The following is a 19,670-nucleotide window of genomic DNA, read 5'->3' as shown; positions in this document are numbered from 1 at the left end:
GTCCCAGCTACTCGGGAGGCTGAGGCAGGAGAATGGCATGAACCCGGGAGGCGGAGCTTGCAGTGAGCTGAGATCGCACCACTGCACTCCAGCCTGAGCAACAGAGCCAGACTCTGTCTCAAGAAAAAAAAAACCAAAAAACCTGTCTCCTGCTCAGAGGAAGATGGTGGTTGACTAAGTATCCCATCAGATACACTGTTTAGAAGAGTGGGACCAAGGAGATTAATGCAGGGATCTCTGCCATTATGGAGTCTCCAGGTCACTTCCAGCATTTCCAGCTGTGGGATCTCTCATTCCTGTGAATAATGAGTACAGCCCAGTAAGTGTCTCATTAGCATAACATGTCATTCTTTGAGCACTTGAGAGTCTTGACACAGTAACATTATTCTGGTTACTGTGGTCTACTTAGCTACCTTTCTTGAGGCAGAGGGGGTTTGTGAAATGGATGGGAAACCTTTCCTCTTGTCCATGCAACCTTTTGCATCCAGCGGCTAAAGCTATTGTTGCTGTGTCTGTAAGGTTTTTGTTTTTGAAACACCGGCTGTCCCCTTAGGTGTTGGAACAGTTTGCATCTCAAAGACAGCTAGCTAGATGTGGGGGCGCCAAGAGATGGATGAAACCCAGTCCACCGAGGAATATGGGGAGCCAGACAGTTCAGTCCTGGCTGTAGGTGCTCACTGTTATGTCTCAGGTCCCTGTTAGGAGGTGAAGCTATTTTTCACTTGTTCGAAACGACAGGCCCTCTTCTGAAACACTGTGGTGTTCTCCAGGAGTTGAGTCAACCCTTAGGAATAAGGCCAGCACACATCCACAGCACGTCATCTGGAGAAGTGTCTGCTGAGTTTCCCTCGCTCCCCTCCTCATGGGCCAGCAGAGCCTTCCCTGGTAGCTGCTATGGGGCCCAGGCCGCCCTCTGCTTTGGGCTGGCCCTCTTCCGTTACCCCTCATACCGACTTCCCTGCCTCACTCTCCTCACTCCACCCCCGGAGCCAGCAGGCCAGCTTGTGAGTGCACTTTCTGTGCTCAGTTCTCCAAGGTGGTCCGCGCTATCTTCACTCCTGCCATTGGCCTTACTGGAAGCAGCCTGTGTTCAGTGTCCCTCCATGGTAGCTGCTCATTGAGGCCCATTCAGATAGCCCCATTCTCCAAAGGCTTTGCTGAGTTTCTCCAGTGGGTTTTTCCTCTTCTGTTTTTGGATTCTCCTGATCTCTAGGTTTTGATCATGGGCATACGAGGCAGTGCAGCCTCCTGGATGGTAAGCCTGAGGGGGAGCATCTTCCTGGAGCTGACCACCTGCCTCCGTGCAGCTGAGCCTTATTAAATTGCCAAGAGCTTTGAGGTGGGGTCAGCAGTCCCTGGCCCTACCTCTCACTCTGGGGAGATGGAGCTTTGCCTTTGAAATGACTTGTTTTGGTTGGATAACATTTGTGAACAGCTGGAACAGTTCGTTACAGCCAACTCATTTCCATGTCTAAGTTACTGGACTCATTTTTTAGTGTGTCTGATATCAGCAGACAGATTTAATTTTCCTAGGAATAAGAAATCTGGGCATCTACATGCTTTTGAAGGATCTTGGAGTCATCCAATGCAGCTTGCTCATTTTTCTGAAGAAGAAACTGAAGCCCTGTGTCACACTAGGACCTGACCCAGCGTCCTCATTTCCAGTGAAATTTCTTTTCTCTTGTATCAGCCACTTTTGCAAACTCTTTTCTTTTCTTTTTTCTTTTCTTTTCTGTTCTGTTCTGTTCTTCTTTCTTTTTTTTCTTTTTGTTTTTTTTTTTTTTTTGAGACGGAGTCTCGCTCTGTCGCCCGGGCTGGAGTGCAGTGGTTGGATCTCAGCTCACTGCAAGCTCCGCCTCCCGGGTTCATGCCATTCTCCTGCCTCAGCCTCCCGAGTAGCTGGGACTACAGGCACCCGCCACCACGCCCAGCTAATTTTTTGAATTTTTAGTAGAGATGGGGTTTCACCGTGTTAGCCAGGATGGTCTTGATCTCCTGACCTCGTGATCCACCCACATTAGCCTCCCAAAGTGCTGGGATTACAGGTGTGAGCCACTGCACCCGGCCCAAACTGTTTTTTTGTTTTATGTCTGTAGAAAAAAATGTGGCCAAAGTTTTTAAAAAGATTTTTTTCTTTTAAAAGATAAAAGAAAAAAAGCCAGGTAAAATCTTAGGCAAAGGTCAATGTTTTTCCAAAATAAGATGTGGAAATCCTTGTCTATATGTCCTACTGCTGAGAAAGCTCAACTCTTTGCGAAAGGTGTTTAAAATAAGGACTAAGAGTGTGTGGAACATGATCTGTATCAACAAGAGCTCAGACACTGCAGATGGCTCTTGCCTTTATTTCTCATCCTTGTGCCTTTCTCCTGTTATAGAAGCAAAATGGCCCCTTTTACGTGTTGCCCAGGCTGGAGTACAGTGGTGCAGTCATTGCTCCCTGCAGCTTTGAACTCCTGGGCTTAAGGGATCTTCTACCTCAGCCTCCCTAGTACTTGGGACTACCAGCGTGTGCCACTGAGCCCAACTAATATATCTATATATAAATATATAGATAAATAAATACAAATATTTATTTATTTATTTATTTATTTATTTATTTATTTATTTATTTATTTTAATAGAGATGAGGTCTCACCATATTGCCCAGACTGGTCTCAAACTCCTAGGCTGGAGCAATCCTCCCACCCTGTCCTCCCAAAGTGCTGGGATTGCAGGTGTGAGCCACTGCACCTGATCCATTTTTCTCTTTTAACTAGGAGCTTTTTTTTTTTTTTTACAATTATCTTACAGATGGAGAAGGGGTGAAAATTAGAAATATGTGACATAAATTTGTAATTGATTGCTACAAGATGTATGTGATTATTTGATCCAGTTGTGGGGACTCCTAAGAGTAAAAGAGGCCAGGTGGTCTTTGACATAAATGAATCATTATTATTAAGGGTGAAATGTGAGAAGGGTGAAATGCTGCTTTTGCAAGAAAGGGGAAAAAGGAGAAAGTTTTATCTTTTATTGCTGTAGTTCTTGAGATTTAAGTTATTTATTTGAAGCTAACTGTGGCATTTCAAACAGGATATAATTTCTTGGGACTGATATTTGAGGATAATTGTTCATGTCCATAGCTGACTAAATTTTGGCAATTTGTTCTTTCCCACCGTCCCCCACCCGGCCCCGCTCCAGTTTTTAAACAAGTATTTGAGCCAGGCACAGTGGCTCATGCCTGTAATCCCAACACAGGGAGGCTGAGGCGGGCGGATCACCTGAGGTCGGGAGTTTGAGACCAGCTTGACCTACATGGAGGAACCCCATCTCTACTAAAAATACAAAATTAGCCAGACGTAACGGCACAAGCCTGTAAACCCAGCTACTCCGGGAACTGAGGCAGGGGAATCGCTTGAACCCGGGAGGTGGAGGTTGCGGTGAGCTGAGATCGCACCACTGCCTGGGCAACAAGAGCAAAACTCTTGTCTCAAAAAACAAACAAATATTTGAAACATATGCATGTGTAAGTACTCTCCAGATCAATACCTATGTCTGAAATAATTTTACCTGCAAGCGCTAATTTTTAAATTAATATACTGATGTTAAAACTCTTTATAGCTTAATATAGTATTTTTCAAGCTGTAAAGTCAGTTAAGCTGAAATCAGCCAATGAGAAAAGCAATTTATGACTTTTAGAGGAAAAAAACTGACATGGTTTTATTTCTCTTTTTGGGATCAAAATAGAGTTTTCTTTGAAGTTAGAGACACTCTGGCTATTTGTACCATATTACTTTAGGTTTGGCCCTAAATGTCTGATTTTTATTGGGTATGTAAAACTTTCTAATTGTAGAATTTAAAAACCTCTATCAGAATATGAGACAGCTCAAGTTTATATTTCATTTATTCTATAATATTTAGAGCTAATTATTACTGTCTTGTTTGGGACTTTTAATTCCAGAAGTCGATGTTGACTTTAAGCTCAATCAGCTTCTCCATCTGTTCTCTTTGCTTTTCTTATTAGATGAGGGTCATTCTCTTAGTAATATGAGCTAATATTTATTGACCTTAATGAAGCCTTTGCTTCGTATTTGGCACATCATTTTATCTCATCGTATTTCATTTTATTCTCGTAACTACGGTGTAGATCATTTCCATTTTGCGGATAATAAGGTTAGGACTTGAGAGAGGTTTAGTGACTGATACTCTCAAGGCTGGAAGGTGATGGCCATGGCCTGGAGTGCTCTGCCTCCTAAGCCCTCACCAGCAGGCCAGACTGCACCGGTTCCTTGGATAGGTCATACAATGCCTGAACTTGGCAGGGCTCATGTCTTCCGCTTCCACAGATCTGGATTGGAATTTGGGCTCTGCCTTTTAGTAGCTATGTGACCTTGGGTGAATTACTTAAATCCTCCAAACCTCATCTGTTCATGTGGAAGTTGTATAAAATCTGATGGCAAATTCACTTTTCAGCACACAAGACAGAAAGAAGACTGTCATTGTCATTAATTACTTTGTCGTATGCAGTAGCCTGACTTTTCTCAAGATTATTTTTGGTACATAAAGTTGCCTGGTTTTTTTTTGTTTTTCTTCTGAAATACCGAGCCTGGCCGGCTCCGTCTGGAGTGGGGTCCCTGTGGTACATCTGCTGTGGGTACCTCTTCACCTTCGTTATCACCTGTGGTTCTTCACATCATTTCCGGAGGCAACTTCTCTGCAAGCCAGTTGTAGAATTAGTGCTGGCCTTTTAGGTTTGAGTAAATAGCATACCTCTTCTCTGACCATGTTCAAAACAAGTGAAGAGATTGACAAGAGTTAGGCAGATGGAGCCCAAGGCATCACTTTATTGTTAATACAGCTGGGGCTGGAGATAGAATAAAGGAGGTACAAACAGACTATAATGGAGAGAGGATAGAGAAAGAGAAACTTAGATAAAGGCAGAAAGTGCAGGGAGGAAGAAAAGATGCAACTAGATTCTTCCTGTGAGACAAGGACTTTGGAAGGGTTCTCGGGTCTCTGCATTGTTTGTACCTTCAAGAAAAGTGGGGCCTTGGAGAGGGAGTTGCTGAAAGGTCACAAAGCGTATTGGCCAGCAGGTTTGAAAGTCAAATTTCCACTCTTGGACCAGCCTTTGAACCAGCTTGGTCGGTGGCTGCTGGGCGGGAGGAGAAAATGGAAAGCTTCTATTTACTCACTTATTTTTGAGACAGGTCTCAAAAATGGTCTTGCTCTGTCACCCAGTCTGGAGTGCAGTGGTGCTATCATAGCTTACTGCAAGCTCGAACTCCTGGGCTCAAGCAATCCTCCTGCCTCAGCCTCCGGAGTAGTTGGGACTACAGGCATATGCCACCATGCCTGGCTCATTTTTAAAATTTTTTAGTAGAGATAGGATCTCACTGTGTTGCCCAGACTGCTCTCAGACTCCTGGGCTCAAGTGATCTGCCTGCCTTGGCCTCTCAAAGTGCTGGAATTACAGGCATGAGCCACCACCTCCGGCCAAAAAGATTCTATTTTGGAAAGCTTGTTCCAGTCTTTGAAAACAGTTGTTCATGTTGCCTTTAGGAGCTTCTTCAGTTAAACATCTTTAGATTATTACAGCTTTTAAAATGTCATTATGGAGGTTGATAGTTTTTTGATACTCATATGTATATTTTGTATTTTATGTTTTTAAGTATGTTTATATGTCATGTATCTTTATTATGGTTTTCTTTTACATGTTTTAAAAATGTTTTGATATTCTTTCTGCTATATTGATTTGTGCCTTTTGACCATGAAGGAAAATGAAATCATAATGATGATTAACAACCTGCCATGTGAGATTCTGTACGATTGTTATTCTTATGCAGGCTTGTGATGGTTGCAGCCTCACCAGCTATGCGACACAGTCCTTGCCTGTTACAAGAAGTCTTAACAAAGTCAGAGGCCACAGTCCCCTCCCCCAGGCCAACTTTACTTGTATGTGATTTCCTGATTTAGGGTTTATGAAAATAGCCATGTCATCCAAATTCACCCAGAAATGAAGGCTGTTACAAATTAAATCCATCTCTATTTCTGTCTGAATGCTTGTAAAATCTGCACATTGGATAGGAAGTTCTAGCCATAATCTTAGGTTATCTTAAGTTTTACAACTCTAGAACTATACCAGACTTCTAATAATTCAATTTTATCATTTAAAATCTATAAGGGAGTAAAATTATATCTCATGCACTGGGAGTCATTGGTCTAAGTACATTATATCTCAGCATTTAAATGTTAAAACTACAACAAAGTCAATTTCTCTCTTCTTTTTTTAGCTTCTCGGACAAACTATTTAGTGGAAAAGGCTTACATTTTCAGCCGTCAGTTTTAGATTTTGGAATACAGTAAGTATCTTTTCTTTATAATTAAAACTCATTTTATATATACTATTTATTTTCAGGATTTTTTTTTTACATATATGTATAATGTTACATTTTAGGTATATTGATAATGTGAAGGGATATTGATCCTGAGACTTGTTAAGAGAAATATTTTTGTGAAAAGGAGAGTGCAAGAATTGTTTTAGCCCTTTCTTTAATTTTTTTTTTTTTTTTTGAGATGGAGTCTTGCTCTGTCACTCAGGCTGGAGTGCAGTGGCCTGATCTCGGCTCACTGCAAGCTCCGCCTCCCAGGTTCACGCCATTCTCCTGCCTCAGCCTCCCGAGTTGCTGGGATCACAGGCGTCCGCCACCACGCCTGGCTAATTTTTTGTATTTTTAGTAGAGATGGGGTTCCACCGTGTTAGCCAGGATGGTCTCGATCTCCTGACCTCGTGATTCGCCCACCTTGGCCTCCCAAAGTGCTGGGATACAGACGTGAGTCACCGCACCCGGCCTTCTTTAATTTTTAATAAGTATACCTTTTAATATTTTATAGTGATTGGAATTTAATAAGATGTCAATGTTGTTTTTCCAAAACAGATTCGGTTATTTTATAATGAAAAACTCTAAATATTGATGGTCTCTGAATTTTTGTACACTAGATTGATTTACTCACTTGATTTTACTTCTTGCTGTGCCTTCTGGATTCAAAATTGCGCCATGCTTACAGTTGTTAGGATTAAGACTTTGAAGACTCAAGTTGGGGAAGGCAGTGCATAAGCTGTAATGACTTTATAGTATCATGTAAAGAACCACAAGATGAAGACAGTGTGATCTGAGTGTCAGTTGAAGGCTTAACTTGGGAACCTGGAAAAATTAAGGAAGGGTGATGCTGTGGAAATCAGGCAACATAAGGACTCTTGCTGTCTGTGATAAAGTTTAAATCTTCAAGTGTTAAGCTTCCTGGATGCAGAATATAGCTGCATTGAAAAGATAGAACTTCTAATTAGTAGTTTCAAGAGTGAGGGGTAAAAGCGCTGCTTGTTTCCGGGGCTGGCAAACAACACTTCAATTTCATGAAGAGCCTTTTGAGTGACAAGCAAAGTTTTGTGAATGAAATAACCATGGCCATAGGAGAGCATCTGGGCTGGGTTAGGGTGGGCTCCTGGTGTGCCCTCCTTTATGCATCTGGATTACTTGCTTTACATTCCTTTCTAATCATCAAAATGTTAGAGCTGCAGTGAAGGAGAATGAACTTGGAATTTTTTTTTTTTTTTTTTTGAGACGGAGTCTTGCATTGTCACCTAGACTGGAGTGCAAGTGGCGCAGTCTCGGCTCACTGCAGCCTCCGCCTCTTGGGTTCAAACGATTCTCCTGCCTCAGCCTCCTGAATAGCTGGAACTACGGGTGCCCACCACCATGCCTGTAATTTTTGTGTTTTTAGTAGAGACAGTGTTTTGCCATGTTGGCCAGGCTAGTCTCAAACTCCTGACCTCAAGTGATATGCCCTCCTTGGCCTCCCAGAGTGCTGGGATTACAGGCATGAGCCACTGCACCCATCCTGAACTTGAAATTTAAAAGGACCATGTTGAGCTTTTTAGAAAAAGATTCTATAAAGGGAAGAAGAGAAAACTGGGAGTTTGCCAACTTTATAAAATTCTAGGTTTCTGCTTTTTTGATTTTTTATATTTTTACTCTTATGTAAAGAAAGTTTAATAGAAGCTGAATGTTTAGTAGTTTAGTTGACAATATAAATAAGCTGAATTTATCATAACCTCATTGATTTTAAATTCTGAAAGGGTGCTGTACTTTTGTGAAAAAGCTTTATTGTGAGGCTGAGTGCGGTAGCTCACTCCTGTAATCCCAGCACTCTGGGAGTCCGGGGTGGGCGGATCACTAGAGCTCAGGAGTTTGAGACCAGCCTGGCCAACATGGCAAAACCCCTGACTCTACTAAAAATACAAAAATTAGCCGGACATAGTGGTGAGTGCCTGTAATCCCAGCTACTTGGGAGGTTGAGGCACAAGAGTTTCTTGAGCCTGAGAGGCAGAGGTTGCAGTGAGCCAAGATCATCATGCCACCAAGTTCCAGCCTGGGTGACAGAGGGAGACTGTCTCAAAAACAAAAAAAAAAAAGAAAAAGGCTTTATTGTGAAAAGAAATTTTGATTCAGGACCTACTTTAAAGAATATATGTTATAGATTGGTAGATAGAATAATAGTAGTAGTAAGTATAGCTATTAGGATAGTAATTCCAGTTCATAGGATCCTGGCTGTCTGAAATATTTGCTCTTCAGTAACATAACAAAATCCTATAGTCGATGCCCATGGGGGTATGTTTGCACTTGTCCCTTGTTATCCATATGGGATCGGATCCAGGATGCTCATGGAAACCAAAAGCTAAGGATGCTCAAGTCCTTGGCATGTTATTTACATACAACCTCCCATATACTTTAGATTATCTCTAGAGGCCGGGCACGGTGGTTTATGCCTGTAATTCCAGCACTTTGGGAGACTGAGGCAGAAGGATCACTTGAGGCCAAGAGTTCGAGACCAGCCTGGGCAACACTGTGAGACCCTGTCTCTATAAAAAATTTTTAAAAAATTAAGCATAGTGGTGCACACCTGTACTTCCAGCTACTCACGAGGCTGAAGCAGGAGGATCACTTGAGTCCAGGAGTTCAAGGTTACTGTGAGCTATGATCATGCCACTGTATTCCAGCCTGGATGACAGAGTGTACTCCAGCCTGGATGACAGAGTTTTTTTGTTTGACAAAAAAAAACAAAAAAACTCTAGTTTACTTATAATGACTAATATAGTGTAAATACTGTGTAAATAGTTGTTACACTGTATCTCTTTTTTTTTGTATTGTTATTTTTGTTTTTTTCCCCCCCTTAAATACTTTCAATCAAGGTTGGTTGAATCTGCAGTTATGGAGAGCTGATTGTATATGATACACATTTGTTAATTAGCAATATACTTTAATCTCTGGTCCTAATAGCTAGACACATGCTGAGAGAATGCTGAAAGTCTTTGACTTGAAAGGATTTCTGATTTTTAGATGGAATCACCTTTGGAGGACTTAGTTACCTTTATATAATACTTTATGGCTCCCAAAGTGTAATCATGTCTCTTGTCATTTGGGTTTTATATCAGTCCAGTGAAGACAGGCATTATCTGAGTCTGTGTGTATTGTTGTGTTTGAGCGTGTACTACAAATGTGTTCATAGATTTGTTGCTGAGAAGGAATGCAGTTTGCTCAAGGTCATTTCACTAGAAGTGGTAGAATAAATCTTCTGATTTCTAAGAGCACTCATGATGTTATTTTTCTTATTAGTGAGATCTGGAATATGATTATGAGAATTAGTTATTTTGCTGAAGTTAAACTCAGAACAAACTTTAGCCTAAATTAGAACACATTTAAGATTAGCTGAGTTTTACCTTATGGCTGACAAATGGTTTAATTTATAGGCATTAGAGTAAAACTTTGGCCTGAGGGTTCTGCTCCTGATTTCTTCACTGTCCCAGTTCAGCTTTTGCTGTGGTTTATTTTGATGTTGGCCTTGAGCAAATCCCAGCCCTCTTCATAGCTTTGATTTTCCTGGGGGTGTAAAATCGGGATCTTGTTACTTGGTTGCCATCTGCCTGCTTCTTAGGGCTTTATGTGAAGGGTTAATATTCTGCTGGTCCTAAGATAAAAAGTGCTAATCATTCATAGAGATTTTAATCATTCTTTTGTAGTGTTAAATTAACAGAGTATCTTCCAGTTGTCACTAGTGAAGGAAATTTATATCCTCATAACACTTTTAAAAATAGAATCTAAAAAATAGAATAAAAATAGCACAGTGGTGACTAGGCTTCAGCTAGCATTCTCTTTTAGGTCCTGGAGAGACTTCTGGTAGTGCAGTCACTGGCTCTGAAGCATTGCCATTTTGCATTCTTATTTTCTCATGTATTTCTCTGGTAGACATTTGTATTCTTAGAAACCTTGTATTTAAATTATGTAAATGGCATATAAAGCTTTGAGGATAAGTATTAATAACTTTGATGATTGATATTATTTACTTAAAACCCCAAACCACAGAAGTCCTTATTTATTTAATTTTAATTGGGGGAAGAAAGGCAGATACGAGCCCAGTGCTCTGAGGTAAGGCTTTTCTGAAGTGACCCTTTATGTGTATGGTAGTGTTGAACATTTTTTTTAAAAATGGTGTTACTTAAGAACACTTTGAGAAATCAGGATTTTAATCACATTGATGTGGTATTTTATTTGTAATGGGATGTGAAGAACTGCGTTTTGAAATACACATTGGATATATTAAACCTTTCGTTAAGACTAGTGATTAAAAGTAAGGGTGAAAACCAAAAGAAAAATTCTAAGGATTTGATGGTAGTAACATAGTATTTTGGAGATCTCATTGTATATAAGAAAAGCAACATCCATTTCATTTTTCCTAAAGGGATACATTTTTAATATCATAGAAATTGGAATAAAATCAGAAAAATATCAGCATAATGAATGAATTTTACCTAATTCATTCATTATGCTGATATTTTTCTGATTTTATTCCAGTTATAGATATAATTCATTCAGCTTAAATTAGAATATAATTTTATTTCTAGGCCATCCTAATGAGAGCTGTATATTTGGCTCTCTCTGCCACTGAAGATACTAAAACTGAAGAAATGACTTTAGTGAAATTTTTGCTGACTCTCTGTTCATTGCAACATAATTGAACAAGACTGAATTTGGTCTTGAGCAGTAGGAATCAGAGTTAAGTGATTAGAGGGAGCATTGTAGGTGGCTCCAGGCAGGTGGGCCAGAGCCCAGCTCCTTTCCTCTTGGCAATTCCTTTATCAGAGCTGAGACATCGTAGGTGGAGAGTTACTGCCGAAAAGAATTGGCATCAAGGCCTTCATGAGTTAATGTATTTGCCACGGAGCAGGGATTTTACTCTGAGGTTTGTGGAAGGTTTTGAAGCTGTATATGAAACTTTTTGTAAGTGTATGTTTGTGGAGGGAGGAGCCAGAGCTTTCATCAGAGTTTTTTGGAAAGGCTTCTAATTTAAATGGACAAGAACCTCTGCTGCAAAGTGCTGTAGGATTTTCAGTTTTCTCAAAATAATGGCCTTTAGCCATAATTAAGTTTTCCTTTTATAAGACCTAATAAAATAACATCTCTTTGTGAGTTGAAAATACATATCTCCCCAAAAAGTCTCTCTTACTCAGCAAACATAACCCTAAGAAAAATTGGGTTTTTCTGTGAGTACAGTTTCTTACCTAAACATTTCATTTGAATTAGAGACCCAAGTCTGAGAAGTGCCAGTGAGTTGCCTATTTTTTTTTTTTTGCAAGCATTTTAATGGCCTAAATGGGTTAAATTTTTCTAACACAGAAACCAGTGGAGTGCTACTGTGGATTGGCCTAAGCCTTATAAAATGAAGTTGTTTTTTGTTTTATGACTTTTGGCTGTTGGGAATTGAATCCAGCGTGATTGGATAATTTAACTTTGTGATGAACAGCAACAGCTTTCTGGGTTTAAAAATATGTGTGTGTATATGTATAATAATACATACATATGTATAGTAATATTTATAACCACACAGTACATTGATTTTTCTCTTTGTTTCTCCTCCCAGGTTCCTGGGACATCCTGCAGCAAAGATTCTCCATGCTTACAACCCTAGTAGGGACAGAGAGGTTGTGGTGAATTCGGTGTTTGCAGCTGCTGGACATTTCCATGTGCCGCCTGTTCCCTGCAGGGTGGGTGTTGATGGACTCCTGGAAACTATGCCGTGGCAGGCTGCCAGATTTTCTTGCTTTCTTTGGCCTGAAGTTTTTACTTTCTGCTCCCCGTCTCCCCCTTTTCCTGCCACCCAAACCTTTTCCTCCTGTGTGTTTACCTTAGCATTTACTTTTCCAGTTGCTCATTTTTATAATTTTAGTGGCTCTTGATATCTACTGGGGCCGGGGGAGGTGGGGTGGGGATTGGGGAGGAGTTTGAAGACTCTCAGCTGTGTGGTAATGTATGTATATTTAACGTGGCTTTATTGTGACTAGGGAAAGTTTATATTACTTGTCTTGAAATAACTACAAACTCCGAGGCATTTAGTAACTAATATAAGTTTATAGTTGAGACCTCTTCCATCTCTCCAACCTGCTGGGAAAGTTAGGTCTCCTTTCTAAATGCAGGACTGCAAGGTATAGTGAATGGCTCCTTGTAAAGCTGATTGGCACCATAACACAGAGCTCCAACTTAGTCTTCTAATAGTTTTAATTTCAGTGGTCTTTAATGTTTAATGAAGATCCTGATTGCTAGTAGGCTTTTATTTGTTTTGCTTACTATGTCTGCCTGATATTATGTACTTAAAAGAATACTGGGACTAAGGACGTGTTGTAAGGGGAAGCCCAATATTTGGTTTGTGACAGTCTGTCTGGATAAACCTTGTTCCTGATTTTTATTACATACCAACATGTTTGCACATTGGTTATTGTCTGTATTTAAGTAGAGAGAGAACTGTGTTAGCTAAAGACAGTTGGACCTGTGGGGGTGGAAGAGGAGGGGAAGGAAAGATGTGAGACTCACAGCTCCAGTCTGAAGCGAAAGGACTCATCCTGAGTCAGTGGTAATATTCTTTGCTGTATCCTCTTAGATATAGCAGATATGTAATAGCGGATAGTTGGATGCTGATCAGTTTGGGGATTCTTATGGATTCATGATACTGATAAATCAAGGGTGCACAATATGCAAATGTCTGTTAACAGAAATTGTCAAAAAAAGAAAGTCTGTGAAAGACAGTTTATCAAAGGGGGCCATTCCAAATGGCTGACTGGGGACCTTTCTTTCAGGTAATTCCAGCAATGGGGAAAACTTCCTTCAGAATTATTTTCTTACCTACTGAAGAAGGAAGCATTGAAAGTTCCTTATTTATTAATACCTCTTCGTATGGAGTCCTTTCCTATCATGTGAGTAACTTTTTCCTTTTATCATATAATTTGGTGACTTAACTGTAGGGGTGGGGATATTTTTAAAAAGACTTGGAAATGTTGTCACCTGGTTTATGTTGTTAAAATGTAAGACTGTTAGTGATGTTAAAATCATCAGCATGCACCCTTTTCTGCCTGACGTGCCACAGTTGGCTGTCTTTCCTACTGACAACACAGCTGTAGCCCTACTGTGGATCTTTGGAGCATACTAAAACAAAGCAAAGAAATCTGTCACACAGTTTCCCAATATAAAATACAGAAGGCTTTCAAAACTCACGACTCTCACCTCACGGGCGTTCAGAAGGAGGCACTCTAAGGACAGTCTCTAGTGATTTTGCCTACCTTCCCTCCTTGGCTCAGGAATATTTCTGATTAGGAGACATTGATTGTGTGCTTGGAGGCTGATTCCAAGGGAGCTCACTATTCATATCAAAGTACCAGGAAGGGAGCTTGAAGAATCTTGTTGCTATTCTCAGAAATAGGAATCTTTACCTTAAATGGTACCTGATGTGGCATTTAACAAGATGTGGCATCAAGTAATTTAAGTTCAGATCAGTAATTTTTGTGGTTATTTCTTACTGCATTCCATTAAAGAGGTCCCATATCAGAGGAGTTGCCTACTTGTGAACAGATTTGCTACAGTAAGGAACATTCAGCTTAAATACAGCATTCTGTGTCTGTTTGTTTGTTTGTTTGTTTATTTTTTGAGACAGGGTCTCACTTTGTTGCCCAGGCTGGAGTGCAGTGGTGTGATCTCGGCTCACTGCAACCACCTCCCAGGCACAAGCTATTCTCCTGCCTCAGCCTCCCACCACTGCCTGGCTAATTTTTGTATTTTTAGCAGAGACGGGCTTTCACCATGTTGGCCAGGCTGGTCTCAAACTCCTGTCCTCAAATGATCCACCTGCCCGGACCTCCCAAAGTGTTGGGATTACAGGCGTGAGCCACTGTGCCCAGCCAGCATTCAGCTGTGTTTTTTGTAGACAAAGATAAATATAGTAATTGGATTAGTAGAGTCTTGTAGGCCATGGTGATGAATACAGATTTCCTTTGGAGATGTGCTTTAGCATTATGGCAAATATGTTTTAAAACTCTAACAAAGGAGCAATTCTCTCTCTCTTTTTCTGCAGGTATCTGGAATTGGCACTCGTAGAATCTCTACAGAAGGGTCTGCAAAGCAGCTACCAAATGCTTATTTTCTGCTTCCGAAGGTCCAGAGCATTCAGCTGTCACAAATGCAGGTCATTTTAATTTACTTTGAATGCTGGTGGCCGCCAAGCTTTGTAACCCTCTCAGAATTGTGTGGTTTTTTTTTTTTTTTTTTACTATTTTCTGCTTTTTGAAAAAATTATATAGAAATACATATGTAAAATATCACTGGATTCCATGTAACTCCTTTTGAACAACTGTGGAGTCCACAGTGTTGATATTCCATAGTTTGCTTAATCTTACTGTTGGTCTTTTAAAATGTTTCCTGTTTTTCACTGTTATTACCATTAGGCCATATACCTGTTTTATAAGTTTCTTTAAATTTCCTTCTGAATCCTCTGTTTCCTTGGGGCATGTTTCATAAAGAGGAGAGATACTTTAGTAAAAGACTGTGAACCATTTTGTAGAGCTTGTTAAATCTTACCAGGTTGCTTTTCAGGGAGACAGCGCCCACGGTCACGAGTAATGACAGGCCCCTAAGGATGTCCTGTAATGGGAAAAACTATTTCTGATGTTGTGGTAGATGTATAATGATAAGTTAAAATTCTTTTAATATACATTTCATGAATCATTTTATAGGGTTGGCTACTTTTTCCCTTTGATTATCTGTATTTCCTTGTAACTGAATAATTTTATAATTGAGAAAAACTCTTGAACCCACATATTATGAAACTTACCTCTTCTTTCTGATTGGTAAATAAAGAACATTGCTTAGAGTTTGTAATCAGTACCTTTAGTACCTGGGGCTTTCATTCATTCAGCGGTTCTCTTGAGCCTCTACTTTGTGCCAGGCCTTGGTATACAGTTTGTATCTGCATAGAGCTTACATTCCAGTTGGGGAGAAAAACCAAATTAATTTACCTCTAGGATTATATCTGGGATCTTTTATCACCAAATACATAATTCTTAGGGATTTTAAATAATAATTTTATTTCTATAAAACTGAAAAACCCCTCCTTGAAGAATTTTAAGGAAGACTTCTTTTAATTTGCAAATGTGTATTTGGTTTAAATCCTAAAACCAGGGGGGGATGTGTTGAAAGGTTTTAAGCAGGAGACTGATACTGATGTGCTGTGGCTTGCATTTTTGGAGGGCCAGATGCCTCATCAGTGGAGATCTAAGTATTGGAAGAGAGACAAGTATTCAGAGTACCTTAGTTATTGGGGGTTAATGTAAGGGTAAGTGGAATGAAGGGAGAGAGGAAACTGATTCTGCAGGCCTCCTAGAGAGCTAGAACAGCTTAACCATTATCTCATCCCCCTGGCCTGGCAGATACTGCGTACTTCTCATGACGCCCACTGCCCTTTACCACACTGAGGCCATCCTCATCTCTCTGTTGGCCAACTGATAGTATCTCATTAACTGCCAGGATCTACTCTGGTCCCTTCCTACCTCTTTCCCAAAAATTCAAGTTGGACCACATTAGTCCCCTGCTTGAAACCCTTCAGTGCATTCCCATAGGTCTTAGAATTTAAACCAAATCCTGCTTATGGCTGTAAGGTCTGTGTGGTCTGGCTGCTGTCTGTCTTCAGCCATGTTGCTCACCACCCGTTCTTGGTCTCTACCTCATGGCCACAAGAGCCTTCCCCTGCTCACTTGTGCAATGCCATTTTCCCTCCTGCCACAGGTCCCTTGTGTCTGCAGTGTTCTCAACCTCCACCTCCAACTTTTCTCCAAATTAACCCTTATTTCATCCTTCCTTTTTCAACTTACCCTTGAGCTCTTCAGAGACTTTTGCCTCTCTCTCCATCCTAATTTCCGCTCCCATACTTATCTAGACTACCACTCCCATACTTATCTCCATTAAATAATCACATACCCACATGATGTAATTGCTTCACCATTCTTTCCATCACCCATGGAATGGAGTCTGATTGGGCTTCCTGTTGTACTCCCTGCACCTCACCTGGGAAGCAGTGGTTGAGTGGAGTTTTGGCCTGAGGTAGCTCTGGGGCTGTCCTCACAGGCCAAGTTTCTGTTGCTCCCTGTGCTGTAGCCTACCTTGGCAGTGCCTCGGCTTTTCTTGGTCTTTGTTTCTGCTTCAGAAGATACCAAACTCTGTTTCTTTTCTTTTTTTATTTTTAAAATTTATTTTGTAAACAATGTTATGAAATATAATTCACGTACCACAAAGTCCGCCCACTTAAAGTGTACCATTCAGTGAGTTTTAGTATATCCAAAGTTGTGCAGCCAATCACGATCACTGTCTAATTTTAGAACATTTTCATTGCCTCAGTCTCTTATTTTCTGACTTTAAAGATTTGTCTATTTTGAACATCTTATATAAATGAAATGTATGGTCTTTTGTGATTGGTATCTTGCCCTTAGCATGTTTTCAGTTTCATCCATGTCTTTCATTCCCTTTTTTTTTTTTTTTTTGGTTAAAAATATTTTAATTGATAAATGATTGCAGAGGATGTTTTACCCATGTGAAAACAATACGGTGGTAACCATGGAATGATATTTTTCTTTTTTTTTTTTTTAATTTTTTTTTGTTATTATACTTTAAGTTCTAGGGTACATGTGTACAACATGCAGGTTTGTTACATATGTATACACGTGTCATGTTGGTGTGCTGCACCCATTAACTCGTCATTTGCATTAGGTATATCTCCTAATGCTATCCCTCCCCCGTCCCCTTCTTTCATTCCTTTTTATTGCAAATAATATACATTGTAGGACATGCCACATTTTGCATAAGCATTCATCAATTGGTGTACATTTGTGTTGTTTCTACTCTGGCTATTATGAATAATGTTGCTATGAACATTCTTGTGTAAGTTTGTGTGGATATATCTTTCATATCTTTTCTCTTGGGTGTATACTTAGGAGTGGAACCTTGCTGCATCATATGGTAATTCCATGTTTAATATTTTGAGGAGCTGTAAAACTGTTTTCTAAAATGGTTGCATCATTTTACAATCCCATTAGCTATCTATGAGGATTCCAGTCTTCTACAACTTTGCCAACACTTGTCTTCCATTTTTGTTTATGTTTTTTTAAATAATCATCTTACTGGGCATGAAATGGTATCTTATGTGGTTTTGATTTGCATTTTTGTAATGACTAATGACATTGAGCATCTTTTCATGTGCTCAGTGGCCATTTATATATTGTCTTTGGGGAAGTGTCTATTCATATCCTTTGCAGATTTTAAAATTGTGTTTGTCTTTTTATTGTTGAGTAGTAAATGTATTAAATTCTGGATATTGGACCTTTATCAGGTACATGGTTTGCAAATATTTTCTCCCTTTCTATAGGTTGTCTTTTCATTTTCTTGATAATGCCCTTTGAAGTACAAAAGATTTAAATTTTGGTGAAGTCAAGTTTTTCTGTTTTTCTTTTTTCACTTTATGATTTTAGTATTATATCTAAAAAGGCCTAAAGTTATGAAGCTTTACTCCTATGTTTTCTCCTAAAGTTTTATGGTTTACATTTAGGTTTATGACCCATCTGACTTTAAGTGTTAGCATATGGTGTGAGGAAGGGATTCATTTTCCTTCTTTTTCATGTAGATGTCTGGTAGTTCCAGTACCATTTGTTGAAAAGACAGTTCTTTGTACATTGAATTGTCTTGGTATCCTTGTTGACCTCTTATCTGTGGCCCCATTCCTGGCTGTAGATTCTCTCCTTCACTTTTCATTTATCCTAGGATCTGTGAGTTTAGTTAAGTCACTTTCTAAGGCTGCTCCTTTTGCTATAGTTCTCCCCCATCAGTCAAAAATAGTTATTGAACATTATTTCTTAAGTGTTCCAGTAAATGATGGGGCCATGAACACAACACAGTGTGTTCTTGTGGTGTTATGGTATAAAATACTTCAGAGTTTGTAGATGGATTTAATTGTTTTGGCTGGTCTTTTGTTAGAAACCAGTATTAAAAAATCTGAATATCAGAAAAAAATATCTTAAAAGGCAGTTATTTTAATTTCTTTCATTTTTGCTGTGATTTAGGAAAATGAATTTTAAAGTTAATTTTTTTTTTTTTTTTTTAGACAGAGTCTTGTTCTATTGCCTAGGCTGGAGTGCAGTGGCACGATCTCAGCTCTCTGCAACCCCCGCCTCTGGGTTCAAGCGATTCTCCTGCCTCAGCCTCCCGAGTAGCTGGGACTACAGGTGCACACCACCAAGCCCAGCTAATTTTTATATTTTTAGTAGAGACAGGGTTTCCCCATGTTGACCAGGCTGGTCTCAAACTCCCACCTCGGCCTCCTAAAGTACTGGAATTACAGGCGTGAGTCACTGCACTCAGCCTAAAGTATGTTTTAAGGCTTGCTATACCTAAAAACAGAAACTTAAAAAATTTAAACCTAAGAAATAATTCTGGCATTCCTCTAGAAGAAAAAAATCCTGACTGGAGTATTTCTGCATGTAAACTGCATACATTATGTGAGGTCTTTGTTGTATTTTAAGTGGCCGTAAAGTTGTCAACTGTTCTTAGAAAGGAATGTCTTTATTTTGATATTCTACCGGTTTTACGTTTTTTTGCTCTCTGCTTGTTGTCAAGAGCCCATTGTCCAGGGTTGGGGGGTTAGTGGATTCAGGAGGTCGGACTCCCTCAAAAAGGATAAGAGGGTGTGGAAGGTACCAAAGGCATAATTGCCTCTTCTCCAGTATAGAGCTAGAAAGTATATCTGATAGAAAGCTAAGCAAGAAGGTTTAGACATAAATATGTCATCAACTTTTCTTTAACTTGTTCCCTTAGTGCCATGTGAAGAGAAAATAACTGTTTGGTTTAGGAATAAAATTTGAAATTGAGAGAAGAAATACAGTTGTTTTATGTATATCAATTGAATCATTATGAAAAAGACAACTGAGACTAAGATGATAATAGTAATTTAAAAGTATTTTCACTGAAACAATAGGGCCATATAATTTTTAGATTTTTATATGTGAGTGGGTAAAAAGTACAGGCTGATTATATGTTTGGGTCTGCCTTACTTACATATGGGTCTAAATATGAAGTATAATTCATTGAATATTTTAAAAATTGTCTGGCTTCAGCATAGGTAGAGGATAGAAAGGCATGTACCCAAGGATCCCTGAACATAAATAGTCTGGAAGGTGAGGGTTCCAAAATTTGCAGGTACTGCTTGACTCATCCATCGTTGAAATGCTGATCAGAGAAGGAAAAATGCAGGAATATTTTATAAAACTGTGAAGC

The 19,670-nt window shown here is 39.6% G+C and overlaps 1 protein-coding gene across 5 annotated transcripts in view; it reads left to right on the top strand.

The window, feature by feature from the left end:
* The window catches only part of TMEM131L (transmembrane 131 like), a 169,861-nt gene that overhangs the window by 76,374 nt on the left and 73,817 nt on the right, over positions 1–19,670 (top strand). For all 5 annotated transcript variants that reach the window (XR_002522255.2, XR_002522256.2, XM_021938877.2 and 2 more), the window contains exons 4-7: positions 6,270–6,338; positions 11,953–12,076; positions 13,163–13,279; positions 14,431–14,541. Coding sequence is in view for 3 of the 5 variants with exons in the window: in XM_021938877.2 (XP_021794569.1) it covers positions 6,270–6,338; positions 11,953–12,076; positions 13,163–13,279; positions 14,431–14,541 (421 nt within the window). In the remaining 2 variants the exon portion in view is untranslated. The remainder of the gene's footprint in view (positions 1–6,269; positions 6,339–11,952; positions 12,077–13,162; positions 13,280–14,430; positions 14,542–19,670) is intronic.

Source organism: Papio anubis, chromosome 3 (genome assembly GCF_008728515.1).
Source record: "Papio anubis isolate 15944 chromosome 3, Panubis1.0, whole genome shotgun sequence".
In the NCBI taxonomy this organism is placed as follows: domain Eukaryota; kingdom Metazoa; phylum Chordata; class Mammalia; order Primates; family Cercopithecidae; genus Papio; species Papio anubis.
The sequence above is the reverse complement of the archived record's forward strand: the minus strand, read 5'-3'. Positions and strand labels throughout refer to the sequence as shown.